The sequence below is a fragment of the Pseudorca crassidens genome, chromosome 2 (genome assembly GCF_039906515.1).
Source record: "Pseudorca crassidens isolate mPseCra1 chromosome 2, mPseCra1.hap1, whole genome shotgun sequence".
In the NCBI taxonomy this organism is placed as follows: domain Eukaryota; kingdom Metazoa; phylum Chordata; class Mammalia; order Artiodactyla; family Delphinidae; genus Pseudorca; species Pseudorca crassidens.
This window is the reverse complement of record NC_090297.1, coordinates 82,064,427-82,078,426: the sequence shown is the minus strand read 5'-3', so window position 1 is coordinate 82,078,426 and position 14,000 is coordinate 82,064,427. Positions and strand designations below refer to the sequence as shown.

Genomic DNA, 14,000 nt, shown 5'->3' with positions numbered 1-14,000 from the left:
GGGTGGATTCTAGATCTGTTTTGCAGGTAGAGTCTACCGGACATACCGAGGGTTAGGACTGAGATGACGGAGAGGGGCAGTCAAGTATGGCTCGGGTAGCTGGGGGCAGGGGGAGGGGTGGGACCATTTACGGAGACAGAGAAGATTGGAGAGAGCAGGGCTTCGTTTGGTTGTTGGGCGGCTTTTTCCTGGGAGGAGGAGGTGACGGTAGATTGCAGAGAATCGGGACGTCCGTCTTGCGTGTGCTAAGTCTGAGATGTGTGTGTGTCTGAGTGGAGGTGTTAATCATAATACCAGTTGGTATTATGAGCCTGGAGCTGTGGAGAGAGGTCTGGGCTAAAAGTTATAAAGTTAGGAGTCTGCATAGAAATGATATCAAAGCCGGAAATGGATGCTGTCAGCAAAGGAGAGAGCTGTGTAAAGCATAAAGGGAAGGGCCCCTAGGACCCAGCCCTGAGGAATCGTGGCACAGACTGTTCTGGGGAGCCAGCAGAGGAGGCTGGGCGTTTGGTGGGGAGCAGAGAAATGAGGCAGGAGCCGCACGGGGTTGGTGTTCAAAGGAAGGTGGGGTTTTTTAAAGATGAGAGACAAAATTCAATAGGAAAATATCTAATCTTTTAAGCATGTAATAAAACAAAGCACATTTTTTCATTACTTGATTCTTTTTAAAAAAGTTTTTGATCTGATTAAAGCAGACACGTCCCCGGGGCTGCCCTTCCTGTGGGCCTGTGTCAGCAGCAAGGTGATTAAGCCCGCAGTTCCTTCCCCGACGGGTCTACACGTTCCCTGACAGCTCTGTGGGCAAGAGGAGGTACATGGCCGACTGTGGTTGACATTCAGGCTTGTGCCTGAGGGGTGAGGGCTGCTTTTCCAAGGTGCCTGCCCTGGAAAAGGGGCCTAGGGTGTATGTTCCTATATATGTTTGGTTGAGCGAAATCTTTCCTTGCAGAGGCTCTGAGGTTTTGAGGCTCGCTCAAAACCATAGCACTTGTATTCTGCCTTTGAATTAGTTGAGAAGAAACCTTTACAAACACACTCCTTTAGAAGGGGAGGAGGAATGGTTGGGGGCAGGGTGGATGGGGCGGGTGGGAGTGGAGGAGGGGCAGATAGATACCAGGCAAACAAAGCATCTGCTTTTATCAAAAGTGCTGTGTTTGGGCTTAGCCAGCCTGAAGCCTGATGATTCACTGATTCCAGACCCTCTGTGCCTGCCAAGAGACATAGTGGCCTTGATACGGCTTTTCTTGTTGTTACTCTATTCAGTTTGACTGACTGCCGCCAAGTTAAGGTTTCAACAGTGGCTTTTAACTTAATGCTGTCCTAGAATTCTGCCGAGCACAAGTTAACCCATGACCGCGTCAAATCTTCATCAACCAGTACCACTTTGTATTAGCCTTGGATTCCTGTAGAGACTCACCACAGTGTAATACGTAGGATATTTAAATGGTGCTGTTTTAACATGATTAGGGAATCTGCCTGAGGAGGCGGTTTAATTGCCATTCTTTTAGAATATGTCATGAACACATTCATCAGGCATGGCTGTATTTTCAGATGAGATAGAAACTGACTCATAGAAGCAGGAATTGGAAGTGAAAGAAGCAGGAGTCTGAGAAGCAACCAGGCCTTGGGATCTCTGGTAGCCAGGGAGAGAATCGTGTCCTCATCCACAGTCTACCCTGGGCTGTAGGAGGAAAGATTCCCCAAGTTGAGGGAAATAATAACAAGGATCTCATGGTCTGAGGCTCTGAAAGGGAAACGCATTTCACGACAAGTGACAACAACATGCTGCCCACAGTTCAAAGGAGGAACAGGTATGTGACCATCCAGGGAGCTCTCTTGTTTAAGGATGTGTAGGAAGAACTGTCTCCAGCCTGGACTGATCCATTTACAGGATCCCCCCAGTGTGGTCTGATGAGCTAGGGCCAATCTGATGAATTCATTGAGCACCTGTGTGACAGGCTTTATGCTAGAGATTCAAAGACAGTCCAGGGCTTTTGTCCAGTTGAGGAGCTCATAGCCCAGGGAGAAGGGGATGTGGGTTTGGAACCATTTGAGCTTACCTGCACCTGTTCTCTCTCTTTGCTGCTGACCTAACTTCCCATCCACAGTGTAGCTAGCCTTCTGTATCACTCCACTAGCTTGATAAGCAATTCTGCTTTTCTTGACCTCTGACCCTAACATCTTTCCAGGTATCTGTGTTATTTTTTTTTCTCCTTGACCAGATGATTGCAGGCTGTGCTTTCTAGGTAACCCTTCCCTCAGGGCATGCCTCGTCTGTGCCGCCACTTCCTCTGTGCTGTTCTGGCCTTGGCCCCAGACTTAGGAAAGGTTGGGCCATGCAGCCGAGGCCCATATCAGAGAGTGGCTTCTGGGCTGTGAAAGAACCAGAGGGCGGAGTGAGCAGAGGATTGTGAAAAATGCTACAGGTAACAAAAAGGACTTTCAAAAATTATGTTTGGAATAATAAAACCAAAGAGAGGGGGAATGTGAGAGAAACCAAACTGCTGAGCTGCTGTTTGGCTTGCATTTTTTTCTGCCATGGAAATGACTTCTCTGATTGGAAAGGGTAGGATAGAGGTGAAGGAAGAGAGTAGATGAGGCCGTGACAAGAGGCTGTGGTGCCCCCAAATGAGGTGAAGCCCCAAGGCCCAAGAAGACAGAGGGAGCTTGAGGCTGAGACCATCAAACCAGCATACAACATTGGAGAAATGTTGGCATCACCAAGAGCGACAGGAAAGATGCAGATAGATAAGTATTTAAATTTCAAAAACGGAACTAGGGAGATAAAATGAATCTATAAAATGGTATGATTGACATCCTTCTCAGGAAGTATTCTAAAAAGGATTATTAGAACAATGATTTTTGAATACTTGGTGAAGGAAGCGACAGCCATTAGTAATTAGCAGGGCTTTGCCAAAAGCAAGTCAGACTCGATTAACTTTCCTTCCTGGAGTTACTTTGTTGGTAGATTAGAGGAATGTTGAGGAAGTGTATACGCAAATGTCAATCATCGGTGATATCCTTAGCATGAGAGAGATTCGGGCCAGATGATGGTACAGAAAGCACGCTGTAGGCTGTGTCCGTAGCCCCTTTCTAGCCAACTTTAAAATATCTTTTAGACAGTGGTACTGACATAAAAATCACATTGGTGGATGGTACGAATCTTGGAGGAATAACTAATGTCAAAGTGACAGAAGTAAGATCCAAAAAAGATCTTGGCGTTTTGAAACAACAGACCAAACCTACCTAGAAGGGCTATGGGGAGAGACAGAGACTTGCACTAGAGTCCAAAAAACAAAGTAAAAGTAAGGGGTTCGGCTTAATAGCCACATGTGAAAAAGTATTTCAGGATTTAGGTAACTGCAGCCTCAGAATGAGTCAGCAGTATATTATGGTTGTCAAAAAAGCTAATGTGATTTTAGAAGCATTAATTGAAGTTTAATAATCAGACCAAGGGAAGTGGTCACACTTGGCTGCCCAGATCCCATCTGGTGAATTGTTTTTAGGCCTAAACAACAAAAATGGAAGATGAATTCCCCCACTACAGAGCAGTGAGCTTCTGGCTAGACCACTCATCTGCTCTAAAGCAGATCTGTTGGCTTAATCATTAAGGAATACCCCTCAGCTTCTTTGTATTAGCGAAAAGGAACTCCTCATGTCATGTGTTAACCCTGGGAGAAGAATAGAAAATAAGCACCAAACTTAATCCTGTCAACTGCTAGGGAGCCTCCTTTAACAAATAAGAAATATGTCTTGAGATGTGGAAGAGTAAATCTCATATTTACTTTGCAAGGTGATGAAACAAAATATATTCTCTTAAGTGCACATCTAGAAGTGTTATAGTTCTCTGTTTTTAAAGCTGCATCCCAGAAAAGGGATTCCCACTGTTGGTGGGAATGTAAATTGATACAGCCACTATGGAGAACAGTATGGAGGTTCCTTACAAAACTAAATATAGAATTACTGTATGACCCAGCAATCCCACTACTGGGCATATACCTAGAGAAAACCATAATTCAAAAAGACACATGCACCCCAATGTTCATTGCAGCACTATTTACAATAGCCAGGTCATGGAAACAACCTACATGCCCATCGACAGACAAATGGATAAAGAAGATGTGGTACATGTATACAGTGGAATATTACTCAGCCATAAAAAGGAACGAAATTGGGTCATTTGTAGAGACGTGGATGGACCTAGAGACTGTCATACGGAGTGCAGTAAGTCAGAAAGAGAAAAACAAATATCGTATATTAACACATATATGTGGAATCTAGAAAAATGGTACAGATGAACCGGTTTGCAAGGCAGAAATAGAGATACAGATGCAGAGAACAAATGTATGGACACCACAGGGGGAAAGTGGCAGGTGGCAGGTGGTGGTGTGATGAATTGGGAGATTGGGATTGACATGTATACACTAAATATGTATAAAATAGATCACTAATAAGAACCTGCTGTATAAAAAATAAATAAATAAAATAAAATTCAAAAATTCAAGAAAAAAGCTCCATCCCTTTTTCCAAAGCACAATCATATGCATATTTTATTATAGTTTATAATTAATTCCAGAATTGGCTTTTTGGGGTGACTTCTCTTTTTTTCCCCTTGGGCGGCTTTTTTTTTTTTATTCAAGTAGACTTGATTTAAGTGTTGACAGGCTACATCCCTTTTTTAATTTTCAAAGCAATGCACATAATATGCCCCCACCTCGAGTGAGAAAGTAACTCTTTATTGAGACTTTAATGTGATTGCCAGTATCAGCAGAGAAACTGTCCATCTAACTACACACTAGCTCATATTTTTCCAAGTGATATCATATCTCTGTCCACCAGGCCAACCCTGTTTTAACCATCTATTTCTTCATTTTCCCATAAACAGCTGGAAATGGCCCTGTAGTACACTCTCTGTCCTCTTGGTTATCTCCCTGATTGACCTCCTCCCTGGCATTTCAAATGTATCCAGAGAGATTCATATTCAGCTGAAGCAGCCAGCCTCTCAAGACCACTTTGAAAACATCTAGTCTCAGTGGGGCTGGGGAGCCAGGCGCTGCCCTGACAGCAGTGACCTTCCATTGCTGAGGGAGTTCTGTGAGGCCATCATGGCTCAGTCACAGGCCTGTGGCTAACTTATCTCCTTCATGTGGAGGCCCATCAGTCCAAGAACAACATTTCTCTCTTATTCCTTCTCTCTCTCTCTCTCCAGTGTTATTCTTCCCTTGGTGAACCCATGAGTGTGGTGGATGGGAGGGGTTAGATTCTAGATCTTCTGCGCGCGCGCGCACACACACACTCATACTCGTTCATTCATTCAAACCAACATTGATTGAGCAACTGTGCTCTGGGCATAGAGGTGAATAAAATAAAATATGGTCCCTATTCTCAGTGAGGTCATAGTCCAGTAAGGGAGATAGACAGGAGTACATATGCCGTATTGAATTATAATTATTATAATAAGGTTTTATAATGCATAGAAAATAAGTGCTGAGGAGATGTATTAATTCTGTGGGTTGGTGCTGGGGAGGGAGGGAAGCAGGGGAAACAGTGGTCAGAGAAGATGGGAATGAATAGGAAGATGATGGGGACTCTAGGCTTCTTGGTTCAGGGAATTCCAAATAGTTTGGATTTGTTGGAATGAAAGGAGCAAGGTGACAAGATGAGGCTGGTGAGATAGGCAAGGCCTTCGAACCCCGATATCATCTAATAAAATTTAAAATGAGAATGCTAGACTCTCCCACGTGTTAATCTTACCTAAAAGAACATGTGGTCTAGTCAGGAATATCGTCCGGTGGAAGCAAAATCTTAGTAGATTTAAAGCCTGTTGCTGTCTCTTCCTTGCCCCATCGCTCCATCCCCACATCTCCCCAAGATGTTGAGTTGTTAATTGAGCTTCATGCTGGAGAACAAAGGGTGACTGACAGCTCTAGGTTCCAAGGCCCTATCCACATGCAAAGAGGCTGAGGTTGCCAATGAAGGGCGAACTTTCTCCTGGTCGTTGGGTTCACCCTTCCTGATCGTTGATGTGCCCTGGTACATGGGTTGGTTAAAAATGGTGAACCAGCAGACCCCTAGGCTGCAGTTTTGGTCTTCCTTGTCCCTACTAGTACATGTATGTAAACAGAGAGACAACCTGCTGGTCACACCCATCTTAAGTCTTTTTGTGCTGCATTTCAGTTATATGTTCTAGGAATGAGTTCATTTGTGATGAATGAACACCCATCAGCAAGAACTCCATCCCAGACACATAAGCCTTCTAGTCCCTGACCTGAGTTAAGTTTTAAAGTTGAAGATTTTTGCACAGTGCTTTCATATCCAGGAACCCTGCTGTACTGAGCAGCTTCGTGTAGATTCTCTGTGTGTTCTACAGTCATCATTCGTGAATCATGACAGTTTTGTTCTCCCTTTTCCAATTCTTATACCTTTTATTTCTTTTGTTTATTTAACTGCACTGACTAGGACCTCCAGGACAGTGGTGCACAGAAGCAGTAATTGTGGACATCCTTGTCTTGTTTCTGTTTGATTGATTGATTTTATCAGTGATTCTCATACTTCACCATTAAGAATGAGGTTTTTCATAGGTACACTTGTCCTTTTTTATTTCTAGTTTGTGAAGAGTTAGTTTTTGCCCTGCTGAGATCATGAAAAGATGATGATATTTTTTAAAATCCTTACCCCCCCATCAATTAGAAGCCCCAAATGATTTTTCTCCTTTAATCCTTTAATGTTAATGTGGTGAATAGATTTTCTCATGTTAAACTGACCCTATATTCCTGGAGTCAACCCAATTTGATTATGATGTATTTTTGTACATCTTGGATTGGGTTTGTCAATATTTTGTTTAGGATTTTTTTCGTATCTATTCATGTGTGAGATTAGCCTAGGCTACCTTTGCTTTCTTTTATTGACCTGGTGTGCTTTTGATATCAAATTTACGGTATCCTTTTTTTCAGGTCTCTCATTTTCAAAGTAATAAGTTCCGAAGTTTGGCAGAACTTCCTGGTTAGAAAAACCATCCAGGTCTGTAGATATTGAACAACTGATTCAAGTTTTTAATCATTATAGGACTCTTCAGATTTTCTGTTTGAGTCTATTTTAGTATTATTTTTCCAGGAATTTGTTTTTCCTAAGCTTTCAAATTTATTGGCATAAGATGTTCATAGTATTCTCTTACAGTGCTGTCTTGTTATCTATGATTATGCTCCCACCTCATTTCTCTATTGTTTTGTGCCTTCTCTCATTTTCCCCCTGGATTATATCTGTCAGAGGTTTATTTTACTAGGCTTCTGAAGAACCAGGCTTCATTTGTTGCTCCCTTACTGTATCATTTTTTAAAAATTTAATTTCTGCTCTTTTTATCTTTAGTCTTTTTTTAATGTTTGTTCTGTTCTCTTAACTTAAGCTGGACACTGAATTAATTTCAGTCTTTTCTAAAAGTAAGCATTTAAGTCTCTACGTTTCCTCCAAAATACCACTTTAACTGTATCCTACAGGTACTATATCCTACATTCTGAAAATCTGTCTTGTGAGTTTAATCTGGTCAACAGTTACCATGTTTGGTGATACATTTGGGTTTATAGCTGCCTCTTATTCTGTATGTCTGTACTGTTTGTACATTTTTTTTAACCTATGGGGTTTTTTAATTGCCTTATTTTAAATTGGCTTTTAAAAAATACTCTATTCCTATTCACTAAGTGGTTATTTAAAAAATACTTTTATATGACTTTAAACAACATAATAGAGTGAAACAATACCTCTCCTTTTTCCTGAGCAATGCAGGACTTAGAACATAAGCTTTGGATACCTTCCACTTGGCTCATACGTCAATGTTGCCTTGTGTTTTAGTTTGTCTTTTTAAATTGTGGTAAAATACACATACCATAAAATTTACCATCTTAGCCATTTTTAAGTGCACAGTTCAGTAATGTTAAGTACATTCACATTGTTGCACAACCAGTCTCCAGAACTCTTTTCATCTTTATTTATTTATTTAAATAAATTTATTCATTTATTTATTTTTGGCTGTGTTGGGTCTTTGTTGCTGCATGCGGGCTTTCTCTAGTTGCTGCATGTGGGCTTTCTCTAGTTGCTGCGAGCAGGGGCTACTCTACGTTGTGTTGCACGGGCTTCTCATTGCAGTGGCTTTTCTTGTTGCGGAGCACAGGCTCTAGGCGTGCAGGCTTCAGTACTTGTGGCACATGGGCTCAGTAGTTGTGACACATGGGCTCAGTAGTTGTGGCTCGCGGGCTCTAGAGCGCAGGCTCAGTAGTTGTGGTGCATGGGCCTAGTTGCTCCGTGGCATGTGGGATCTTCCTGGACCAGGGCTCGAACCCGTGTCCCCTGCATTGGCAGGCGGATTCTTAAGCACTGAGCCACCAGGGAAGTCCTATTTTATTTATTTTTATTGGAGTATAATTGCTTTACAATGTTGTGTTAGTTTCTGCTGTACAATGAAGTGTATCAGCTATATGTATACATATATCCCCTCCCTCTTGGACCTCCCTCCCACCCTCCCATCCCACCCATCTAGGTCATCACAGAGCACCGAGCTGAGCTCCCTGTGCTATACAGCAGTTTCCCACTAGCCATCTATCTATTTTACACATGGTAGTGTACTTTTGTCAAACCTAATCTCCTAATTCATCCCACCCTCCTCTTCCCCACCGTGTCCCCATGTCTGTTCTCTACGTCTGCATCTCTATTCCTGCCCAGCAAATAGGTTCATCTGTACCATTTTTCAAGATTCCACTTATATGCATTAATATATTTCCTTTTCTTTTTGTGACTTACTTCACTCTGTGTGACAGACCTGAAACTCTGCACCCATTAAGCAACAACTCCCCATTCTCTCTTCCCCTGCCCCTGGCAACCACCATTGTACTTTCTGTCTCTATGATTTTGACTACTCTGGGTACCTTACATAAGTGAAATCATACAGTTATTTGACTTTTTGTGACAGGCTTATTTCACTTAGCATAATGTCCTCAAGTTTCTTCCATATTGTAGCATGTGTCAAAATTTTCTTCCTTTTTAAGGCCAAATAATATTCCATGGTATATATACCACATTGTGTATATACCACATCTTGTTTATCCATTTATCTACTCATGGACACTTGGATTACTTCCACCTTTTGGCTTCTGTGAATAATGCTGCTACGAACATGTGTGCACAAATATCTCTTCAAAATCTTGCTTTCAGTGTTTGGGGGTATATGTTCAGAAGGCAAATTGCTGGATCATGTAGTAATTCTACTTTTAAGTTTTTGAAGAACCACCATACTGTTATTAGATATTTGTCTTGTTTTGCACTGTCAGTGCTGGTTTAGAGTTGCCTACGTGTTTACCAGTTCTTCGTGCATCATTCAGTCTTAGATCTTAAGCTTTCCTTCTGGCATCCTTTTCCTGCTTCCTGAAGGGTATTTTCGATTTTCATTTGTCTCAAATTGTCTTTATTCACCCTTGTTCTAGGTAGTTTGCTGGGCAAGAAATTTTGTGCTCCTCACTTTCCCTTTAGACTGATGAGAATCTGCTGTCAGTCTAATTGTCATTGATCTCGGGGAAGCCTTTCTTTGCTCTTCTGCTGCTTTTAAGATCTTCTCTTTGTTTTTGGTGGTCTGTAGTTTCATTACAATGTGTTTATTTTTGTTTACGCTGCTTAGGACTCATGGGATGCCTGAATCTGATAATTAGTATCTTTCATTAATTTTGAAGATTTCCCATCATTATTTCTTTGACTATTGCTTTTTGCCTTTCTCTCAATTCTCTCCTTCTAGAGTTCTGGTTGATTAAGCCTTCTCATTCTACCTTCAATGTCTCTTTTATATTATTATTCACCTTTTCTCTCTGAGCTGTGTTTTGTGTAATCTCTTTATATATTTGTTTTAATTCATAAATGTTTTCTCTAGTCATGTCTAAGTTATTTAAAAGGTTATCTTTATAATTCTTTATATCTAGATATTTTGATCAATTAGCTTTTCATTTCTGGAAGTTATAGTAGATTATTTTTATGTCTGCCTGTTTCTTCTTAGGTCACTTTTTTATTCCATCTTTAAAAAAATTTATTGTACATCATTATTTTATAGCTTATATCTGAAATTCCAATATCTGAAGTCTTTGGGGATCTCAATCTATTGTCATTTCTGCTAACTTTCAGTCATTAGGGCTTGTTTTCTCATGTATATGGTTATTTCTGAAAGGGAATTTTTGTATTTAACCAAACTTGTGGATATCCTGAGTAGCTTTCTGTTGCAGATCTAGTTTTCCTCCAGAAAGGATTTACATTGTTTCCTTGCTAATGGTGCCACCAACCCAGACGCTTTAATTTTTTTTCAGTTTTGGATTCTCTGTCAAAGCAGGTCATATAAATATGAATCCCAAAGGCTTACTTGTGGTTACAGATTCTTAGGGGAGACTATTATTATTTTTTTCCATCGGAATCTGTGGTGGAGACAGTAGCTCTCCTTGGTTCCCTTTGCTAGAGCTTGTTTTTTGTTTCGTGTTGTGTTGTGTTTAGCACATTCCTTCTGTAGTGGGTGGTGTAGTCCCGTTCTGATGGTTCAGGTGGGTGTTATGTGGGGCTTTGGGGTTAGCTGCTCACTCGTATGAACCCAGGGCTTAGCCTCCCTGCTTTCCTCCTTACCTTTTTGTTGCTGTTATTCACATTTTGTGTTCTTGATTTGTTCTGTTTCTGTATCTGTTTTGTATGTGTTTCCTGAGACTTTCCCTTTCTTGTGACTTCAACATGTATTTGGAAATACATCTGTAATTTGATTATCATTTAATTTTGAGAATATCTGGTCTACCAGATTTAGCAAAGGGAGGTCCCATCGTAGAAATTTCGAATTTTCTGAGGCCTTATTTGGATTATATAGATATAAGGGTGATTAATTGTGGTTTATATTTTCATTTGTGCATTTTTGTCCTTGTTTATTTATTAATTGGCTGCTGTGTGACAAATACTTTTGTATGTGCTTGTTCACATTGGTGAGCAAGACAGAGGTAGCCACTGACCTCAGGGAGCTTACAGTCCTGCGGAAAAGACATAAGCAAGCAGTGGCAACTGAGGTGGGGGTGATGGAGAGGACCAAAGGGTTATATAAAATCGGACACTCTTTTTTTTTTTTTTTTTTTTTTTTTCGGTACGCGGGCCTCTCACTGTTGTGGCCTCTCCCGTTGCGGAGCACAGGCTCCGGACGCGCAGGCTCAGCGGCCATGGCTCATGGGCCCAGCCGCTCCGCGGCATGTGGGATCTTCCCGGACCGGGGCACGAACCCATGTCCCCTGCGTCGGCAGGCGGACTCCCAACCACTGCGCCACCAGGGAAGCCCAAAATCGGGCACTCTTGTCTAGCTTCTGCACAGCTACTTGGTTTTGCTGTTCTCTGGCTTTCCTTCATGAGTTAACTACTTTTGCTGGTGTGAAGGGGTCCCTTAAATGTTATATTTCATCATACTTTAAGGGAAAGATTTATGTGTTCATAATCTGAGGGGTGTGAAAGACTCTCCTGAAAGTAACTTATTTATCTGTTGAGAAGGAAGGAGAACTTATTTGAGACATTCAGTAGCTAAACGGCAGCAATCGTGTGGACTGCTAACTGGAACATGGATGGTAATGAGGTAAAGTCCTATTAATTCAGAACCTGGTAGTCTAGTTAGTACAGTATGGTGCTTGAGGCAGAGGTGTTTGCTAATTCATTCTTTTTTTTTTAATTAATTAATTTATTTTTGGCTGTGTTAAGTCTTCGTTGCTGCTCACGGGCTTTCTCTAGTGTGGCGAGCAGGGGCTACTCTTCGTTGCAGTGCACAGGCTTCTCATGTTGCAGAGCACGGGCTCTAGGCGCGTGGGCTTCAGGAATTGTGGCACGCAGGTTCTGTATTTGTGGCACACGGGCTTAGTTGCTTCGCGGCATGTGGGATTTTCCCGGACCAGGGCTCGAACCCATATCCCCTGCGTTGGCAGGCGGATTCTTAACTACTGCACCACCAGGGAAGTCCCTGCTAATTCATTCTTAACAAATGTATGGAGTCCCTGCCAAGTGCTAGGCACCATCTACCCAGTTCCCTTAGAAAGAATTCAGTGAGTGTCCTTACCTCTTTCTTCCCTTTCACCCACCAAATCCTGCCATTTACCAAGGTCTATCTATTCACAGTTCTAAAAGTCTCTCAAGTCTGTACACCATCCCCCCACTCCCTCTATCGCTCTAATCCAGGCCTCGTCATCTCTTACCCAGACCCCTTTAGTACCCTCTCCTTTAGTCTTCCTGACTCCGCTTTGCCCCCCACTAATCTATTTTCCACACTGCTGCAGGGGGATTTTTCTAAAACACAAATCTCTGGTTATTCTCCAGCTTAAGAGCCTTGAACAAATCCCGCTGCTTTCAAGATAAAGTCTAAATGTGTTTACGTGGCGTCCAAGCCCCTTATGATCCGGCTCTGCCTCTTCTTCATCCTGGTCTCCCAACCCCCACCAGTCCTGCTGCTTCCCCCAGCCCTGTGCTTCCGTTAGTTGTTCTTTTCTTCGTTAATTCAGCAAGTGGTTTCTGAACAACTGCTATGTGCAAAGTACTGGGGACACCAAGGTACACAAAGCAGAGAAAGCCCCACTCTTGCAGGATTATATTCTGGGAAACAGACAGACCATGAGCAAATAAACATTTCATATAATATCAGATAATATGGGAAAAGATGAAGCCAGAAAAGGGGATAGAGGGTGGTGGTGCTCATTTAGATGGGATGGTTAAGGAAGCGATGTTTGAGAGAGACCTGAGAGCTGTGAGGAGTGAGCCTTCGAGTATATCTGGGGAGACTATTCCAAGCAAAGGAACAGTAAGTGCCAAGCCACAGCAGCAGGAGCCGGCTTGATATGTTTGAGCAACAGAAAGAAAAGTCAGTAGGGCTTGGATGGAATAGACAAGCGTATTAGCGTTTTTTTGCTGAGTAACACCACCACAAACTTGGTGACTTAACACCTGTTTGTTACCTCACCGTTTCTGTAGAGCAGAAGTCCTTCATGGCTCAACTGGGTTCTCAGCTCAGGGTCTCACTCAAGATGTCAGCAGCTGCGTTCTCACCTCAGGCTCTGGGGGAGAATCTGCTTCCACGCTCATTCAGGTCGTCGGCAGAATTCAATTCCTTGCAGTTGTAGGACTGAGGTCTCCATCTCCTGGCCATCTGCCAGGGGCAGCTCCCATCTCCTGGAGGTTCTGTGTCTTGGGCCTCATCACAGACCCTCTCATAACGTCACACTGGCAACAGTGTCCCTCATGTCAAATCCCCCTCCCTCTTCAAGTCAGGTCCCCTCAGATAATTGCCTTGTCTTAATGTCAGCTGACTTGCGATGTTAATAACATCTGCAAAATCCCTTCACAGCAGTACCTAGATTAGTGTTTGACTGACTCACCAAGGGACAGGAATCTTGGGAGGGGGCATCTTTGAAATTCTGCCTAACACAATGAGGTTGGAGAGCTGGCTGGGGTCATGCCAACCAGCGCATTGAAGGCCACGGTGGGGACCTCAGGGTTTTGTTCTGACTGGATGGGAGATGTTAGAGGATTTTGAGCAGGGGAGTGATCTGAGTAGTAGCACGGCTGCTATCGTGGAGATTGTGGAGATGGAGTAGAATTGGGGAGGGTAATGCAGGCGTCCAGGGAAGAGATGATGGTGGCCTGGGCCAGCGGGGAATTAACTCCACAACACTGTGGTTCCTCAGACGTACCATATTGTCACGTGCTTCTCTCATTGCCTGGGCATGTCTCATCACCATCTACCCCACAGCTTCTTCATTGGGACAAGTCCCTACTCAGCCCTCAAACCTCCCACTGACACTCTCACTAACTTGAATTGTGCTGGATCAATTGATCTGTGTTCCCCACTTGCCTGCAACCTCTCTAAATGCAGGGCCTTTGTCTTTGGTTCTCGTATTTCTGTTGTCTGGCCAACTGCATAGCATATTGTAGATACTTGATAATGTTTGTGGGATGAATGCAAGAACTGTGGGACA

The 14,000-nt window shown here is 42.7% G+C and overlaps 1 protein-coding gene across 8 annotated transcripts in view; it reads left to right on the top strand.

Moving 5' to 3' along the window:
- The window catches only part of BCAR3 (BCAR3 adaptor protein, NSP family member), a 206,206-nt gene that overhangs the window by 107,871 nt on the left and 84,335 nt on the right, over positions 1–14,000 (top strand). For 2 of the 8 annotated variants that reach the window (XM_067726938.1, XM_067726939.1), the window contains exon 1: positions 1,590–1,811. The exons of the other annotated variants lie outside the window; for them this stretch is intronic. In XM_067726938.1, coding sequence (XP_067583039.1) covers positions 1,783–1,811 — 29 coding nt within the window. In that variant the 5' untranslated portion in view covers positions 1,590–1,782. Of the gene's footprint in view, positions 1–1,589; positions 1,812–14,000 lie in introns of those variants that run through there. 8 annotated transcript variants of the gene reach the window in all.